At 38.7% G+C, this 20,839-nt stretch overlaps 1 protein-coding gene across 1 annotated transcript in view; it reads left to right on the top strand.

Moving 5' to 3' along the window:
- agbl4 (AGBL carboxypeptidase 4) overlaps window positions 1-20,839 on the top strand; it is a 252,937-nt gene that overhangs the window by 157,472 nt on the left and 74,626 nt on the right. The window contains exon 6 of the mRNA XM_079350574.1: window positions 18,196-18,235. Within this exon, the coding sequence (XP_079206700.1) occupies window positions 18,196-18,235 (40 nt within the window). The remainder of the gene's footprint in view (window positions 1-18,195; window positions 18,236-20,839) is intronic.

The raw sequence follows: 20,839 nt of genomic DNA, 5'->3' as shown, positions 1-20,839 counted from the left end.
ACAGTGGTGCCCAACAATTCAATCCCTTTCAGGTTGATTCCTGTTGCTGAGTACACTCTTGGATGAGGAGATTTGGTAATAGGCAAAATGAATACAACTGAAAATCACCCCTCTGGAATTGGTATGTTAGATGATAGAATTGGCAGAAATAGAGACCTTGTACAGATGCTGAATAGTTACTGTATTCATGTGTCTTTGTCATAGAGACAGGAGTCAAAGCTCATTAAAAGGCTGTGCTCTGGTTAAAGAAATTTCAAATAAAAAAATGTAGATCAGCAATACTTACAGGGCAATGGAAAATGTGTTTGTAGAGAATTGTTTGGTCTTCATGATGCAAGATGTGAAAAAAACCTTCGGCTTGCATCTTCTGTATAGATTATCTCCAGATTTCATTTCCACCTCATAATCAGGATGCATATACAGTACATCCCTCTTGCTGATAAAAACAATTGTCTTATGTTAATCCGACGGTAAGTTTAATAAGAATTTACTCAATATTCATGTCTAAATCCGGAAAGAGACATTGTATCCAAGGTTGTGTGTCGATTAAATAAGCAATAAGAAGTGGATGTAGAACCACGTTACTTTTGTGAATGTCATTATATATTCTCCTCCAACATTATTTACTGTATGTGTGTTTGTGCAGTTGAGTATTTCCAAATAGGGCTCTAAGCGTTGTCAGGTGTAGGCTGGGACCTTATCAATGAAGCAGCTCAGCCTGTAATTAGTGCTATAATCACCTCCTTAATTCAACCACTGCTCAGCGCCTCACCCAGCTCGCTGCTGCTCCTCTCCCACTCCTCTGCTTCTCCCCTCTTCTCCCTGCCTCTCATATTTTGTTTCCAAACAAACATTCATCCCTTATACTGCCTCCATTTCGTTCAGAGTTTCACATTTTTATCATTTCTGTCTTCATTACAACTCTTTCTTATTTTCAACCTGGCTCCTCTATGTCCTTCACCCGAAGGATCCCGCGCCAAATGAGTGAATTCTTCTCATTAGTGTTGCATTGGGCCAACATGCCCTGAGGGAGACTGAGGGATCTTAGTGCTGAACAGCTCAGCAGAGCTCTGAGGGGTCAATGAGCTGGTTAAGGAGTGATGCTTGATACTAGACCGTTAGCGAGGGAGGTTGCAAGGTTTTATATTTCCCTTCATTGTGCGAAGAAGATTGTGGGCAGTGGAGAATGCATGTACATGCACGTCAAGTTAAACATGATTTACTTACAGAATCCATAAAAGAAAGGCTGGAACAGTTTTGGAACAGTCTGTTGTGTTTTCATTCTTTGTTTTCATTGTCAACACTGTGACTTCTTAGAAGCAGAGTGATTAAAATGTTTAATTCAATTCAAAAACTGTATTAGTCCCGGGGGGGGGGGGATTCAAGGCACACAGAGCAGTAAATGAACAACAGTGCTGCTATACTAAACATTTAACCAAAGATAAAGAGTCAACAAAAAAATAAAGTGTCTCATGTAACTCATGTAACACTGACACAACAAATTACTGTAGTTTGAGTGATCATTATGATGAAAAAGACGACACCACAGACACTTGCTGTAGACCACTGCCAAACATTAGGAAACATATCCCAAATCAATAAATAAAAAGATCGATTCAAAAAACGTTTTCCTCTTCTCTTTGAAAGATTCAGGATTAGTTTTTTTTTCTTTCTTTGGTAGTTAACACAATTATTTGTTGTGTAGACTGTATTGCCAAAGGAATAGCCCTCTGACAGTAAGGTACACCAGTTAAAATATTGATAAGATTGCATACATTTAAATATATCTAATTTCGGGGGCTTTTAAGGTGGCTCTATGCATTTTACCGCCTGCTCAGTAAGAAGCTACTTCCCTAGCTTCTTTTTGGGCTTCTTTTTTATTGTTGTGTATTTTGTTGTTGTGTTGGCTCCTTGTTAACATCATTTTAAACAGGTTTCTTTGTACATAGTAGTAAGAGGAAGGACCTCTGCTCAGAATTACAGAACTTAATGGTATATAATTACTAAATATCATATCATATCATATCATAGTGTGGTCAGATCTTTGCTGTTGTAACTGAGCTACATATGGCTAGTTGCAATTAAATCAACTCAACACGTGGTGGTATGTACATATGTGATATACAGATAGTTCAATTATTACCAGTACGACATATTACTGTATTTGTCTGAAGCTTTATTAATGGAATAATGAGCTGCTGCTGTTTGTGTGTGTGTGTGTGTGTGTGTGTGTGTGTGTGTGCGTGTGTGTGTGCGTGTGTGCACATGTGTGTCAGTGTGTCAGTGTTTGGACGTTGTTTAGTGTTTATTTTCGTTGATGTGTTTGTGTGGGCCTGCCAAAAGAGCCCTGTGGAGACGTATAATGCGTGTACACAAACACAGAGAGACCAATATGCAGCCGCCATGGGGCCACTTGGCATGAAGTCTTTTTTGTGCTGTCCTATAATGTGATTTGTCCTGACTATTGATACCCCAAAACGACCTACCATTTCCCCTCAACCCTCTCATTAGCCCTCACCCACCCCACTTCACCCCAACTTCCAATTTCCACACTATCCCATTTAGCATCTCGTCAATAATCCTCAGCATTTCATTTTGCTGCTTTAATTAACAAATTCAATTTGCTCGAAACTGCTGTGAAAACAAATTAAAAGCACAGCAAATTAAAAGCCCTGAGTTCCAATGGATATAGCTAAGGTGATTACAGATGCTTTAAACGACTGTTTTCTTGTTTGTTTTATCTCAAGAGAGAGAAAGAGACTCCTCTGAGGAGGGAAGACCTTGGCTCAGCTTCCAGAGAAGTATTAGATCTAGAAATAAAATGGAGCGAAAACTAGAAAAACACAGGTTCCAGCTGACTGGGGCTAGGTTGATGTTGGGGCCCCCTTAAAGACAGGAAGACCCTCGGTGCATTAATGATAAGAATTATATCACAAAAGACACCATTAACACTGGTACAGGACATATTTGAAACTTAAACAGAAAGACAGTGTCTTGTTCAAAATAATAATAAAAAAACAGGCTCATGTTTAAAGGGGCTTCAATGTGTATGTAGTTTCCATCTTTTATCTTTATTTACATTTAAGATAGTGTTGAAGCTCTTTTCTTTTCTTTTCAATTATAAGGCACTTTGCAGAGTCTGTTCAATCTGAGGACTAGTATTAATTCACTGATGAAGTTAAATAAAGACGATTGAGATATCTTCGGACAATGATGGCTAACAGGTGCATGGGATGAATAAATGATAGGGGAGCTATATATAGTCACGGCCGTGCGTAATAGTGAAATATAAATATAGCAGCTCAGCTGATGTTTGAACTGCATGAAATGTTACACAATCTGTGAATTTGTACTTTTCCTTTTCCCTATCTTCTTTGACAAGTATCTGTCGAGAGACTGGGATTTATCAACAACCCATTTGCACAAAGATCAGTGTTTATGTTTCATGCATATCTGTGTTTTTGTGCTGCTGAAGTTGGGAATCTAATCTACAATTTAGCAGCTCTCTCAGTACTACTTAATGTCATCAGTAAACTTTTATTAAAAGACTCAATATGCAGCAAAGAAATAAAATAATGAGTGCATGTAGACCTTCTATTCACTGATGGCTGGAATCTCGGCAGTTGTCATGCTGACACCATTGGTATGATATCCAGGGTGAGGCCGAATGATTCCCTAAATCAATCGAGCACCTTTATTTCTAAATGTCTGGAGGCAAATTATTTGCCTCGAGGCTTCGTTTAAATCTGGACTATACAGGGCTCTGTCAAAAGGCACCTAATACTTTATAATTGGAATTTACGTTGGCTAATTTATGTGCAGTTATTTCATTTCAGCAGAGCATGAGTATCTCTATTCATTTCTGTCCTGATCAACATCTCAGCTCTGCTCTCTGTTCATACCAAGAGTGAGTTTTTTTTAACAAGTAAATTTTGCATTTTTACAGCAGTAAATCAAAAATCAAAGTTGCGATAAGAATCAATAGTATGTAAAATAGCATGGTGTTTTTCAAGAAGGAAAACAAAGTTAGTTGTTCATTTAAGCAGGGCTTAAAGTGAAGGGAAAAAATTGTGAGCCTGAAGAATGTTGCTTCAAGGGCAATTGTTTGGGGGCCACAGGCCAGTTCTGGTACCAAGTCAGTTATTAACATAATGTATCTGCCCTCTGATGCTGGTTACACACAAAAAGATTATGACCGGGATCTAACTCATGGCGAAACAACACCTTCTCGTGCCATACGTTAACTTTCGCCAGCAAATTGTGCAGAAACACGCACCTGGTTCCCTTATTTTTTGATACCAGCACGAAAGGGGCTAACCATTTCTGCCCATCTCTTCTATCCATGCCCACCGCCATTTGTTTCTAAGTCCTCTGTCAACGACAAGGATAGCATCGCCAGTTTTGAGAAGTCTTTTCTCCATGCTCCCGATTCGACTTGCAGCTCCCTCAGAACTTCCTTGCCGAACTATGGCCCGCACCTTCTTAAGTCTTCCAATTGGCTATACTTATTAGTCTTGTCGCAGTCTTCTCACTCCATTGGCCAGCGACCTCGCTCTGCAGTTCAATTCACATCAACTGAAATAATGGGTTCTTTTTATTGGGTTAATTATTTATTTATTTCACGCCACATGCCGCACGCCGGAGTTCAAGCGCGGCGCTTAAAAACTTTAAGCCCTGTTGAGACTTATTTCCTCTGTTGTATATTACTATTGCTCTTTCGAGAAAAACTGTTCAATAATAGTTTAGACAAATTCATAAACAAACATATATTACTTTCTGATAGCCAATACAAATTCAGAGCAAACAGTTCAACATCACTGGTATAAACAGAATCAATTGAGGAGATCACAAACGCTATAGATCACAGTCATCATTCATTTGGAGTATTCATAAACCTTAAAAAAGCATTTGACACAATCAATCACAACAAATTAATCAACAAACTTTAACAGTTTGGGATCAGGGAGATAGTGTTGCACTAGGTGAGAAGTTATTTAAGTCACAGAAAACTATTTGTGAAGTTGAGGGACTATTCATCGTCATGCTTGGACATTACTTGTGGTGTCCCTCAGGGGTGAGTATGAGGTCTGAAAGTGTTTGTACTTTATATAAACGACATGTGCAAACTTTCAAAAATATTAAAATTCGTTCTATTTGCAGATGACACTGGTATTTTTTTGTTCATGTTCGATATAAATTTGAGAATCAGAAAATGAAGCAAGCAATTTCACAGAAAAATAAGGCTGATCACCCGAAATGTCATACCCAATGACTCAATTAACACCTGTTGACCTTAAAAAAAAGAAAAAACAAAGAGAATTACTGTCAAACCAGATGATAAAATTTAAGTGAAGAAAATTCCTTAATATTAGGTCCCTAAATTCAGTGTTTTTGTAGACTAAGCATCAAACCTACTGTATGGGACTTTATCATCGATTGTATTGGTGCATCATCAGCAATTAGATAAAATAACTTTGAAAATGGTTCGATGTATAAAGAAATAAAAGTTAGCCCCAAAACAGACTCCTGGGCACGTCATAATTTGCAGTACAAAATAAAAGGATATAGTATTTACATGTTCATAGTTATTAGATGGTGTATTTATTTACATTACAGGACTCACAACGTTAAAATCTAAAACAATGTGGTTTTATATCTTATTTAACCTACTTTGCTACAAGTGTTATTCTCAACCTTTCAGCTGAGTGTATCTTCATTATGTTCTCATATGTCTTCATTATGTTCTTCCACCTGTCTATCATTCGTGCCCCCCTGCTTTTTTGTCTACATGAAACTGATGGCAAATGTGCTCACTTTTATGTACAGTTTTTACCTGGATGGCGACAGAACAGCCGTGCTCCACAACAACACTATTCAACCTCTTGACCAGCCCACTTCACAAACACACACACACTGACATTTATTGAAGTTATTGAATTGGCCATAGGCCAGGTACCTGTGATGGTCAATGTAGTGTGTTTAGCTCCGTGTTAAATTGATTTTAGGTTCCAAGTCACACACAGTGGCAGCAAGATGACCCTTTACTGACAGAGAGGGAGTTTCTCTCAGTCCTTCGCTTACACTCTCTGTGCTGCTCGTGAGTGAAGATTTGTATAACTGGATTCTTTTTTGAAATTAGAATTCTGTACCATTCTTTTTTTTTTTTGTAATTTCATGTCTTTTTGCTTATTCTACTCCCTCTCAGATAGCAACAGTGTGTCCATCTGGTCTATACATCAACATTTAGAGAGAGTGTCGGCCGTTTTGACATTGAAAATGGACACAGGTCACTTGATATAGTTCAGCTGAATGTTTATGTATTTGTGTGGTTCTTGTTTTTTGTATTTGTGTTTCCCACAAACTCTCTAAGCCCCCCCCTCCTTTCTCTTCCTACTAGCAGCTAATTATTGTCTCGTTAATTACCAGTTACACAGCAGTCCAGCTTGCCTCAGCTTTAAAGAACTATTCAGCTCTCCATCCAGAAACATGATTGAACTCCGCTAAATGGAAAAGTTGTGCTGGAGAAAATGCTTTAGTCACACAACATTTTGTTTCATTTATTTTCTAATATGTCGCTCACTGTCTGGTTACTTAAAGATAACAGACATTGGAATTTGTTTTGGGGATATCATAAAACACAAAAATAGCAGGTTTTGAAATGGGAAAAGGCGGCAAGACACAAAGAGAACAATTGTTACACAGCTTGCACACAAACGCATCCACAACTCTTGTTGGATCTATAAAGGCAATAAACCAATAGGAACATACACGTCTTCTGACCTTCAGCTCCAATTAGGGCCCAGAGGAAAGATGGGTGAACTTTTCAACCTTACGTCTTGTCTATTGATACTCCAATACTGTTGGTGTGAAGGCAGGGGGATTGGCAAGTCAATATTCAAGTTCACTGTTGTGCAATAGTACAACTTCCAGTCACAAAACTTTATGAGTTAGCCGACATCTTAGAAAGGACTTCCAGGTCCCATATGGAAGATTCTAAATTTCATTTTTCCATTCTTCACAGTTGATTGAAAACCAAAAAACAGAAAGGACATATATATGAGAGAGAAAAATCTGATGGATTTTCCTCTCTACTGCTTGCTTGGACTGTTTCCGAAAGATATATTTTTTTATTACATAGCAGAAGAGACCATGATCTGTTATATAATGGAATAGCTGCTCTCTTAAACTTGCTGATGAAGGTAGTACTTCATCCAATCCAAGACCTGTCATAGACTTTTATTCACTTATGTATGTCCTCCACTTTCATGCAATATCATAATTAAAACAAATAATTTTATTTTTTATAAATTAACACAAATAATTTTATTAAAAATCTCCCTGCCTAATATTACCCTACAATTGACCCTCAAAAATATTCACACTTCTTGAATTCACCTTCAGGGCTGAGACAGAATGTGTTTTCCTCCCTGTGGTCAAACATAGCATAATGTGGGAAGGATGTGTTTTCAATGAGAAATGTTCTCCCCAGTAAATATCCTTCTACTGTAAGGCCTTGATTCAGCTTTTGTTGGGTAATATCAGGCCACGACACCTTCATCAGGCAGGGGTCAATGTCAGCCCAATGGGGACATTTTGATAGGACAGAGTCCTTAGGTGGATGTGTATGAGTGAAATTGTGTGTTGAGGTTTCAAGTATGCGATCAGTGTCCTCAAATTGTTGATTGGTCCTCCATGTCAAGACGCTATCATTGATTTTTTTTTTTTTTTTTGCCAGAGCTAAGAGAAACACAGGTTACCCTCGTGTGACTGCATGGACACACCTGCACAGTCATACATAGGCACAGACACATTGTAAATGTTAATTGTTAATTGTTGTATACACAAGTGATTTATAAATTTGATCAACCAGAAACCAGAAACAAACTGTAGGCTAACTTAATACTAAACCAAATACACAATCTTTTCTATTAATTAATGCTTGGTGATCAATGTCTGTATAGTTACTAACATCTTTGGCTGCTCATATGTTATTGTTACTTATATTAAGACTGATAACAATTCTAGGCTGAGGTTCTGCTCTTCTTCTTACAATAATGTCAGCCATGTTTCAAAAGTTCAATGACATCGCACATTAATTTAACAAGCGCAACAAAGTCCCACATGTAAATGTGCCAGATTTAGCTATGCAGGCTCATTTTCATCTGTAGTTCCTGGCAGGTTAATGATATTTAAGAAGACATTAGAAAGCAAACACTAATACACAGTACACAAACATAGAATAAAAGAACACGTACATAACACATAAGCATGAAAACAATTGATAACACAACACACAGACAAAAAAGATAAAATGTGTAACATATAGCACACTCAAATACGCAATCACTAAAACACAGACAAAAGCACCATGCACAGAAAAGGAACATGTAGTAAGCACAGACAAGGAACATTAGCACACAAAGACTACAAGTAAAGACTAAGTACATCAATCCAGATTATGGCAACATGTCTGATTTTTGAATAGCCATTGTTTCATTGATTTGGAAAAGGATATCCGAGACGAGATGTTCCTTAGTTCTGTGGGTATAGTGTTCCCAGTATGTGCTGCTCGATAAGAAAAGACAGACTGCCCAAAACTACTTTTAAGAAGTGGAATTTAACAATCCCCTTTTGCAGATGTTTTGGTAGATGTGTTTCGATTTTGCTTAATGAATTCATTGAGTGGAGTGGGAGCCATATGATGAAGAAGTGTATATACAAGTAAAATGTTTGCTAATTTAATCACCTTTTCCCAGTTTGATCAATTATGAACTGAGGTGTCTGAAAACAGGCTACCCAACTTAAACACACGTTTTTCAGTTATTGATGTATGTCTAGATATAATTTTATTAGGTGAAAGAGAGAGGCACTTTTGCCCCTCAGATATTCCTAGGCCATAAATATCGTGGCTTTCTTAAGATTAACTTGAAAACACAGAAGCAAGGTAATAGATTTCTGAGCTGTGAATTGTAGAGAAAGACAAGAATGAGTAAAAGCAGTCTCATGGATCTTTTGAGTAATCAACCACAATGATCACCAGAACTTGTTTAAGATGTTGTTATTGGTCTCAATCCATAGCTGATGGCCAACATATTCTTATTCTATTTCGTTGCACTGAATTATCCCAAACAGCTGACTTGCAAAGACCCTAATGACTCTGGGAATCATGCCAACAAGTGTGGTAGCCTCTTCCACAATACTCTGCTGCTGTTTTACCTTATTCTTTGCATTAGACCAGTAGTGTCCAAACTTTTTTTCTTGCGGGCCAAAATTGTTGCATTAGAATCGCTCACGGGCCACAGGGTTTTTTTGTTTGTTTGTTTGTTTGTTTTTAAATATTGAAAGGAACTTTTTGTATTTTGACCTCTTCAAAAAATAATGTAAATACACAATAACTAATTGCAGTGGGAAATTGTTGTGTTCTAATTTTTTGGAAAGAATAGTCAGGCTTTTATAGGTCTCCCTCGCTAACATGAAAAAGAAAAAAAGAACGAAATATGCCATCTGATGAGGCCACGGGCCAAAATCTTCTGATTCTTCGATTTGAAGTCGAGGGCCACAAAAAATCCACTCAAGGGCCACAAATGGCCCCCGGGCCGCACTTTCGACACCCCTGCATTAGACAGTCGGTCCAGAGAAGTTGAAGAGAAAGCTAAGGGGATTTTTCACATCAGTAAAAGGTACAAAACCACACCCACCTTGCTCACTATGGCTAACCGACAGACTAACTACCGTAAATTCCGTACTATTGAGCGCACCTGGATATAAGCCGCACCGGCTAAAAATAAGTAAATAAATGTATTTGTACATATTTAAGCCGCACTTGATTATAAGCCGCAGGTGTCCACGCTATAACAAGAGCTATTTACACAGACGTAGGCTACCGGTAACACCCGCAAATACTGTAGCGTCCGTACGGACGTTAAAGGACGACGAGAGCGTTCAAATAATAACTTTTAATAACCCGATCACTGTCGGCCGTGACCACGCCGTTTACAGCAGAGAGCAACACATAACTTGCCGTAACAATCCAACTCTCTCCCCCAGCGTTCTCTCATACAGCCACTCAACACGTTCTCGCTGGTGCATTCACTGACTCTCCACATAATCGGAATTATGAACACATTATCAACTACTGACTTTACAACATGAACCGTTACAATACGAAGCCTAGCCGACGGTGTCTGTAACACGGCTGATGAAAAAGATGACCGTAATATATTTCACAAGAAAAAGTCCATCCATTCACTGCCTCAGAATGACTTCATTACTCACTTCCTCAGTCTCTGTTGTCGCTGTCAGTGTCATCTTAACGTGCAGCAGCTCTGTTAGCTTCTTTGACAGCCAGGTCGATCGCCTTTAACTTGAAAGCTGCATCATATGTATTTCTCCGTGTGTTTTCCATCATGAGGGTGCGTGCATGAAGCGCAAAATGACTGATATTAAGATCCGACGTGACGAAGTCAAATGTTTTTGCGGCAGAAGCTCATTGTCCCCCATAAAAAATCCATGCATTAGCCGCACCGGAGTAGAAGCCGCAGTGCTCGAAGTGTGGGAAAAAAGTAGCGGCTTATAGTCCGGAATTTACGGTAGTTAGCCTGCACACTTACAGCTGAAACGCCTGTACCTGAAACTGTCAAGATAGTGCTCTTCAACACATCAGCAAACAAAACTTAACTGTCTTAAACACACAGTTACTAACTAAAGGACATTGGTGGGGGCTTATTTCCAACCTTGTGATCATTGAAGAAACAAAGTCCTGTCTCTTCACCTGCACAATCCACATCCAGGCACGGATATAGATCTGTGACTTTTCCTGTAAGGGAAACTGTGGAATCAATGTTCTTTCAAGCTTGAATATGTGCAACTGGACAAACACCATATCGAACTAGCTAAACAACTAATAAAATGAAGTGTAAAACTATCCATTTTTTTTTATAAAAACAACACCACACAACCACTCTGACTCACTTCCACCTACTCCTGCTCAGTGTGCAATTTGCTATGAGCTAAGCCAGAGTCAGAGAAGATGAGCCTCCCTGTCTATGAAGCGATGTAGAAAAAAAGAAGAAGCGTGTTTAGCAGCTGAAAATGTGTGCCATTTAAAAAGCTTTAAAAGGGAACACGCGTCAAATTCAACAGCCAGACTTCATGTTGCTTTTTAAAGAAAGAGTACAGACCTGTATTGAAAACATGACGTGTATTGACATGATGCGTGTCAGTGACTATATGTATTCTGTGTGGGGGGGTGCATGATTGCATACTTGCATATTCATTTGTCGTGCATCAGCTCCATATATTATATGTACATGCCTGTTATGCACACTAGAAGTAATGGCACCAGCAGAGAGGACTCGCTGGGCAGGTGACCATGGCTGTCCTTTCCCTCAGCTCAAGAGGAAGCTGCTCACCGCTCTCAGAAGGAATAAATCTTTCATTGGGTTTGTTGTATTTTTAACCGAGGGCTCCTGGTCACGCAACAAAGTGCTGCTCTCCATCCCATCCTCTCTCCGTTCCTCTCAGTACCACATCGCAGTCTAACAGATACTGCCTTGCTAGTGGAGATCTGATCACAAATGATATCTTTGAAAAGAAATTAACCACTCAGGACTTTCCTTCTTCTTTGACTGCTCCTGGCATATCCAGCGACAACTTCAGTTTTTAACTTTTCCATTTTATTTGGAAATGTGTGATAACTTGATATTTTGCACTTTTAGGAAGCCTTTTCAACCTGTACACCTGCGTTCCCCTGAAATGATGTCCTGCTTTTTCTCAGTCGGAGAGACAATCACAACCCAAACTAACCTCAAACGCTCTTCCCATGAGCTCATTCTTACCTCACCTTCCCTCTTTGTCACCCAGAGACAATGACTACATTTAGGTACATACACTGGGGTCCTAAAGATCAGTCCAGTGTGTGTGTGTGTGTGTGTGTGTGTGTGTGTGTGTGTGTGTGTGTGTGTGTGTGTGTGTGTGTGTGTGTGTGTGTGTGTGTGTGTGTGTGTGTGTGTGTGTGTATATGTGTGTGTGTGTGTGTGTGTGTGTGTGTGTGTGTATGTGTGTGTGTGTGTGTGTGTGTGTGTGGTTTCAGCTGTGACAAGATGAACAGAAGGGTAAGCAATGACTCAGATGAGAGGCCAGATGAGGTAGACGGCAAAGATGAGATGAGAGGGCCAGAGGACTATGGAGGATGAGTCAGGTTGTCGAAAACCATTCTCTCACTCTCATCCCCATCAACCACCGACCCCTGCCCCTGACCCTGGGTATATGATAGGGAGACACTTTTCGTATGTGTGTGTTTGTGTGTGTCAGTGTGCTTATGTCTCACAGGTGGCAGCAGTGGAACTGGATCAGGATGCTTTTTTTTTTTCTGTATGTGACCTCATCAAGAGAGCAGCAATGTAATACTGGGATCTCAGCAGAGTCCAATAATTAATGCACTAAGCAAGATGTCATCGCAACACTGAATTTACGCAAAAGACCATAAACTTAACGTAACTGATAAAAGCAAATAAGTAACAATTAAGCTATAATCATGCTTCCAATGGGAACAGTACATCGAAAAACCTTTATCTTCAAGCTTTTGCTCGTACAAATAAAGTGCCAAGTGACAATTTTAATCCAAATAGTAATGTCCATAAGACATTGAAAGGCTAGGCCACTAATGACTTAGCTGGTAAACCACTGTGTTTGTAGCAAATACCTTAGCACTGTCAAAAGAATCATTGAATAATAGTATTAAGTGGTACAGTTTTTGATACACTCTCTATGGTTTACATCGTTAACTGTTTGGGTCCCATTGCTCTCACTCCGCACAATTTCCAGTCACATCAGACACTTGTGCTCTAAAGAAACCACTGTACACTACTTGCACAGTAAACAAACTGGCTGTTGAATGCAGTGGAGCGTTGAACAGCTGAAAATCAGATATGTCCCTCAGAAGTTAGTGGAGAACAAAATGGAGCTTTAAGGGGATCTATTATTGGACTATTGATTTCCTGACATCTGAGTCCAAACACAGCTCACATTACTAATCATACATATGCTGTCTTCTTATTAGGGACTTTAATGGTTTACAAGTTTTTAAATTGTTTACAAATTTACAATATTAACTTAAAGGTTTATTTCAATGTTGTTGTTAATTCATCCTTTACGAAGTGACACAGAACAATCTCAGTAATGCATTCAGTGTGTGTTTGACCGAGATCATGATGATAAGTCTGCTAATATTTCAAGAACATATACACATATATGTATAATAATTGTTCATTGTGGCATCATATTTCCCTGCTAATGCAAGATTTGATTGTGATAGTTCTGCCATCCCTCAGCACCCAACATTTTTGTAAATGTTGACATAGTTGGATAGTGGCTGTGGCAGTGTAATTTAGCTGTATTGCCTGTAAAATAATTTAAAAGGATGGCTTGGGTTTTGGTTGCTGTCCTCTCCTCTCCCCCTCCTTCTCTGTTCTCTTTACTTCTACTTCCTCAATCTCTCTTTTTTTATTTGATAACAATCAGCAAATATGAAAAGTAAATTTGGCAGGAAATGTTTGCAAATGGGTTTTGGGTAGATTACGCATGAATATTTAATTTTGCCATAAAGCAAGGGTTTAGTACATTAATGGGTTTTCCACAGCTGTCATTCCATTTGACCCCCAATATACCCCCCCCCCCCCCCCCCCCCCCCCCCCGATAAGGTGGTGCAGTCTACTATCTGGCTTGCTGATTGGTTTTGTTAATGACTGTGTTTATACTGATCAGAACATAATGATTTTAGGGGAGTGGCGGTTGTCAGACTTATATTGGAAGGATTTATTAAAAAGACGAAATTAAATTCTAGTTATATTCAGGAGAGGCTAATGGAAAATAATTACATATATGTCTGACATATAGTCTTTATAAAGAAACTGAACATTTTGTCTTTAGTTCTTTTAAGTCTTTCATCACTGCATCTCTCCCCTTTATGAAGTTAAAGATCGAGCTGTTTCAGGACCTGTGCTCATTAAACATCTGAAAATAGAAGCACAGATGCAGGCATCCTTGTCAGGTTACTCCCCTGCAAAATAAAAGTCATTATGCTTCCATATAACAGTGAAGCTATTTTAAGATACTTTGGGGTCCCTCTGTATATCAGTATTGTTTACCATTGTGCCAGCCACAGAGCCCAACAGTCCAAGCTGGCTGGTTGGACTACCTTGACATCTGGAGCATCGTCACCTCAGGCTCCCCACAGCTTCCTTGTTTTCTGACCTAATAGCACTCTAGCTGAAAGGTTCAGCTTTGATTAAACTCTGGTAAATCTTTATATCAGACCAGTTTTGCAGATATGATCATAATGACATCTTTTGTGTGGTTTCGAGTACTATGAAATGTTTTCTATTGAATCTGGTCAGTCCAATCATTTCATCTGTCAGGCTGTGAACCATAAATATATAGTTATGTTATTCATATTATTCATTTACTATTTATGGATCTGTGCACTTTTTAGTGAGTTTACACTGATCTCCCATAATTTATATTGTTTTTATTTACCTTTGTTTTTACTGAAAATTCCCCTCTGTTATTGGCACTCTCTCCACCTGGTCAATCATGTTGTTGATTGTGTGTGTTAAAAGATCCCATCTCATTCACCAAGTCTACCTGTGTTACACTAAAGTTACATCTACATTTACTGAACAAACCTCAATACCAAGAACATACATCAAATCATTAGACACCCGAGAGTAACATGGCAACAGCCACCCAAAATAAAATCAGCCTTTCAATCATTCAGTTAATAAGACATTCTCACTTCAGTTGGTTATGCAGCGTGTGTTGTGTCATTATAGCAGCGGGGGTGACAGTGGACAGCCACTCTGAGTCTGGGCCGGCTTCAACCACGGTGTGATCTCCAGCTTTTGGCCGTATTTGATAAAGATTAATTCAATCCAATTTTCTGCCCCGAAATGCTTTTGCTAATGTAATTCTCTGTGTGTCAGATCCCCTGTGTGCTCTCTCTATGTGTGTGTGTGTCTTGTCTGTCTCTCTCCCTCCTAAGGAACACTAAACACTTTATCCATGTTGAGGGCTAACAAAAGCAGCAGTAAGAGAGAGCAGTCGTGGTGTGTTGTAAGTCTCCAGGACTGATTCATTATTTGTGGATAAGTACACGCAGACTGAAACACACTGAGACGTTTTATCTCCTGAGTGTGTGTTTGTGTGTGTGTGTGTGTGTGTGTGTGTGTGTGTGTGTGTGTGTGTGTGTGTGTGTGTGTGTGTGTGTGTGTGTGTGTGTGTGTGTAAAATCATATATGATTAAAAGAAACCTTTACTTAGTTTGTGGTGTATTTAGTGCACATGAATGACCTGTTCATCATTCCAGGTCATTCATTTTGTCATATCCAAGGACTATTTTCAAATTGTGCTTTTTGTTGCCCCTCTACATATACAGTACTTTGACTTGCAGAGGCATTAAGAGACCAGTAGAGGGTGCTGCTCAGTTTAAGTGATAATTCAATCAACCTCTAATATTAAAAGAGACGTTTATTTAATAATTTCTTGAAGACATACAATCTTAATCCTTCAAAAAATGATTTAAAAAAAGCATTTAACAAAATAAGGATTATGAATGAATTATAAATACTGGGTAATAAGCCAATGAAAAAGGTGTGAAGCGTGTAAGGGTAGTTTCTGCTGTAAACCATGGTTCACCAAAGAAATGTGTTAATAACACACAGTTTGTTGTTCAGCTGTTTCTTATATCACGTATGGTTGTAATCCATGCTTCATCCACTGCACAGCTGAAATGAAATGTACAGCAGTTTCAACATTTCTCTGATTATATGAAATTCCACTGCGGCTTTACATCAGCCTCCACAGTATGTGGTATCAGAGTGTGTGTGTGTGTGTGTGTGGAGTTGTTGTTTTTTATGTAAGGCTTGGAGGTCAGAGGTGGAGGGCATATGTGTGTGTAAGTATATCTAGTGGTGGACCTATATGATCTCAACTTGCTCTGTTGTTGCTCCGTGTCTCATGTTGTCACAGTGACCTCTACTGCTTACATGGTGACCTATCCCTGTATGCTTACCTCCCCTACCACAGAGCATGCATCACAGCTTCACAGGCAATCTACAGCCCATACTGCTTGAAGAAAAATGTTTTACTGAGGGAAAAAAAAGTTGTTGATTATCACCTTGGCATCATACTCACTAACATGTTTATGGAGACGAGGAGCAGCTTGTTTTTTTTTTTTCTCTCATGTTGTTGTTAAAGTGACCTACTCCAAAACACAGCACAAGCCTCACTGGGCATTACTTTAAGGAAATCTCCAAAAAGTCCTGCTCTCACAACAATTACAATAAGTTACCTTATCAAAGCACTAAAGGGGAATCATCAGTGTTAAGCTTAGTTTTCATTTAAATATTCATTTATTTAAGGCATTTTATTCATATATATATATATATATATATATATATATATATCTGTGTGTGTGTGTGTGTGTGTGTGTATATATACAGTATATCCTATTTATTGCACTATAGTTCTGATTACATCTTTAGTCCAATCACTGTCCATTACCTTCTTTTGCATCTAACTTAGTAATTTTGTACTTTAACTTTCTACTTACATCTTGACACTTTATTCTTTTGTTGAAACTTTATCTTTGCTTACATTTTTAGTATAGCTGTGCTGTCGTTCATTTACTGCTCTGTGTGCCTTTGATGGCCCCCCGGGGACAAATACAGTTTTTTGAATTGAATTAAATTAAATTGTGCAGGTCAACATGCAAGGGCCGAGAGTCAAGGGTTAATGGAGCTCGGCACATACAGTTCGGCACAAAGAAGGGCACGATTAATATGAGATTTATTTTGAACGGAAATAAATGTTTAACTTTATTGGGGCCAATTCAATCAGCAAGACCTTCTTTTCATTCAGAATATAGCAAGAAATGTGACCATGCAAAGGTTCTCAGAGGGCTTCTCTCTTTAAAAAATGAGTTGAGCTCGATTACTAGGATCTAAAATATAATGTCTGATGAATAACTTATCTGAAAATGAAATGCTTTAATACAGTAGGTGTAGAGCATATATACGGGATGAGCACATTTTCAGACCCACCAAACATACTGCCTTTTGAAAGTATTCTTCTTTTTACGTTCATGTCTCGCCTTTTCTTCAAATAAGACCCTTTTTTTCATTACTGAACATATTTTCTTACTGTTGTATTCTTAATTGTAACCACATTATGGGTAAAAACCTTTTCAGTGTTGCCACCTCAGGACCAGTTTCTTCTCCATGTTACTAAAACTAACATTAATCTAAGTGTTGAGTAGCCTATCAGAGAGTCTCACTCTAGGCAGCACTGTGTGAGGAAAGAAGGACTCAAGGAATAAGAGTCACTTTATTTATTCCTCTCTACAACTGGTATTAGTGCTTGAATATTAATGCAGTGTAGTCCTAAAAGTTGGCTTTGACTGAGACCCACAAACACACCCTTTATCCTGTCTGAGCATGTGAAGATGTTCTTTCCTGAGGGATGAGGAGAGTTGAGGTGATGATTACTTTACTGTGTAACAGTCAAGTGTGTGTGTGTGTGTGTGTGTGTGTGTGTGTGTGTGTGTGTGTGTGTTTCTGTAAGCATGAGTGTTAATGTGTATGTAAGAAGGCAGCAGGTTAAAGAGAGGGGCAGCCAGCTAGCGCCTCTTCTCGACGCCTTCTCAGCTGCTGGAGACATCAAGTGTAAAATTGCACACACTTTCAAACACACTCCATCGAACATCATGAGGTCACATTTACACACACAGAGTGCTGGGGAAACTACTTATAGTAAAACAAACTTTTCTAAGTTCTTTACAAAGGATGTTTTAATCCACCAAGGTTGACCTTAACCTGAAAGTGAAGTCTATTTTTGTGATCATTCCTGACTCTGTGTCTTTTGAAGAGGTTGCAAAAGAAAAAAATTCCAAGAGTTTAAGGAGCTGTTATTGGCAGTGTCAAAACAGGATTGAACAGAATAGTACATTTCAAAATGACAATAAAAAAAGAAAGAATGCCCTTAACCAACTTAAACTGAATACCACCAAGTGAGTACGAAAGAGAAAACTATGAGTATAGTTTGAGTGATTGTTGTTGTACCACATACAAGAATGCAAGGTCATTTATGAAAACTGTTGACTGGGGATTTGTCTAAATGTTGTGTCTCATTTTGTTCTAGCAACAACGGCGTCTGGACCTGTTAACCATTACCAACTTTGGTAAGTCCCTGACATTTTTTGTAACTTCTTTTTTGCTGCTCTTATTTTGTTCCCCAGCACATTTATAGCTGCTAAAACAGTTACTATACAAGTTGTTTTCTGGATGCTATTCCGTCTTAACAAACACATGGAGCTTGAGGTCTGGAGCCCCCTGAAGCAGCAGGAATGCGAGTTGCTATATGTGTATTAAGGGACGCTGTCTTACGCTGCATTATGTCAGATGAACTAATGCCTCGGAGCTTTTATAATGGAATATTCTAGAAGTCATGAATTCAGTTGTAGTCGCACAGGTCGCTGAGGTAAGCGTGTGCCCTAAAGCATATGCTCAGTAAATGTGCATATATTTCTCCATGTGTTTCGGTGGGTTGGCAGAGTATGTTATGTCAGGAATTGTCACTTTGTCTTTTCTACCATGAAATGGCAAGATGAAATTGTTATTTTTACATATTCACCTTTATTATCATTCAATGCATCAATATTGCATTTCAACTTTGACTTTTTAATACTCTTATTATTTGCCAGCTTTTGGGTGACCCCTTACTGTCATTGGTTGCCCATACGACTGTACACCTGTGTGCCTGTGTACGTCTATTTTTATTTGCCCGTATGAGTCAAGCAGAAACCTGCAGTGTTGAAATATGAAGCCAATGCCGATGTGCCTTTATGATTTTATAGAGGAGAAGAGTTATTCTGAATAAAGCGTGGGCATGTTGTAGCTGTTGGTCTGGAGGCTTAAGAGTAAGAACCTGTTCAGATCTTTGCCTGTTGTTGGTTCACCGGATGTTTGGTTGAGACAGCGTTTCCCATATGGCAACTGCCATCAACAGGCTGTAAAAGTCCCTTCTGTAACCAATGAGAAGGGACTCATTCATAGGTCTGGGAAATGTTGATTACCTACTTACTTACTACTACTTTATCATAGATGAAACTGATGTTCTAATTAATGTGAATAGCAAAAAATAAAAATAGTTTCCCCTACTGAGATGCTGTAATGTAAATTCTTGAATTATTTGTTTATAAAAAAACATTGGACACACTCAAACTATTAATACATGTTTTTTAGTGGGGAATATATATTTATGAGCATTTTGCATTACAATACTGTTTATATATTCTGTATTTGAGAAGAAAAATATATGAACATGCTCTGCAAAAAAAGTGTCAACAGTATCAAATCTGCACCTCAAACTTGTAACGTGTAGCAGTCGGACACATATGGAGCACCAATTTTGACTGGTTGTGCAAACATGTCACAAAGTTGTTGCTAGTAATCCTGCGCCGTCTTTTACTGAAGTAAGGCAGCTGTGAGAACGAGAGAGCCACTGAGATGGAAAACAAGGAGAGAACGGAAAACTGGGGGAGGAGAAACAGATGGGGACGCTGAGGAGGATACAGAGACCCATATGTCTAAAGTATCTGGATGATCTAATGTGCTTTGATTAGAATAATGCATATGTGAGGCTCATGGAAGCCGGGTTAATGTAGTGGATTTATTTTGCAGCTGTTCCTCAGGTCCCGGGCAGAGGCAAGTCTCACTCCTGCCAATCATATTTCGACAGAGGGCAAACAGAGGGGGAGAAAGAGGAAAAGAGTGTGAGAAAACTTCAGAGCAACACCTTATATGGTCATGTGAGAAAGGGGGGAAGGATTAGATTAGCACATAACATGATTCAGTAATGTTGTTGACATCTTACAGTTGTGTCAATGCAGGTTTTGATATTAATTATTATTAGTTCTGTTTAAAAAATGCAGTAAATAATTAGTCCTACACACAACCACACAAAGGATGAAGAACAGAGGAAATGTCATCATCCTATAACAACGAATGGTCTACTTTCAGTTAAGACATTAAAATAGGTTTATAAAAGTTTTGATAAAGAATCACAAGAGCGGTGACCTTTTCACTTCTCTTATAGTTTGTTGAGAAAAAGATTTCTAACGCAAACACTTTCTTTACCACACAACTACATATGGGTCAGTTGTGATGCACCCGTATGTGAACAACTTGTTTCCTTATTTGCATACATGCAAAGGGTCAGTCGCCTTTCCCTGAGAGAACTTGTGAATTTTTATCTTTTTTTTCTTTTCTTTTTTTTTTTTGTCAAAGGCTGGAGCTGGGAAAGAACATTTGGACAAGTCAGCCAGGTGTTGTGTGTGGCTGGTTGGACTGCATTGTTGTTGTTTTTTCTGAGACCAATCACTCTTTTTATCCACGCTTACAAAAAGGTCCCATCCCTGAAGGGCTGCAGAGATATCTGTTGTTCTGCAGGGATCCCCACACCTCTTTCGAGAAAACCTCTATTAGATCAGTCACGCTTCGTTCGCTGACAAAGACCCTCCTCAGCCCGCTACACTTGGTGTTTGAAAGTAGCCACTTCCTGGCATAAACAATGTTTACAAAGAATGACCTTAATGCAGCTATCAGGAAAATGTTTCCAAAACATTAAGATTGGCAATGCACTTTTTTTTTTTACTTAATTACTTAATAGAACTTTGTATTTAAAGCTTCTGTGAGGAGGTTTTTTTGGTTTGTGACCATCACCTCTGTGAACAAAGTGTTATCTTTTTATTTGTCTCGATGTTGTCCTGTAGGTCTTCATGCTG

This window comes from Symphodus melops, assembly GCF_947650265.1.
Source record: "Symphodus melops genome assembly, chromosome: 8".
Classification (NCBI taxonomy): domain Eukaryota; kingdom Metazoa; phylum Chordata; class Actinopteri; order Labriformes; family Labridae; genus Symphodus; species Symphodus melops.
The sequence above is the reverse complement of the archived record's forward strand: the minus strand, read 5'-3'. Positions and strand labels throughout refer to the sequence as shown.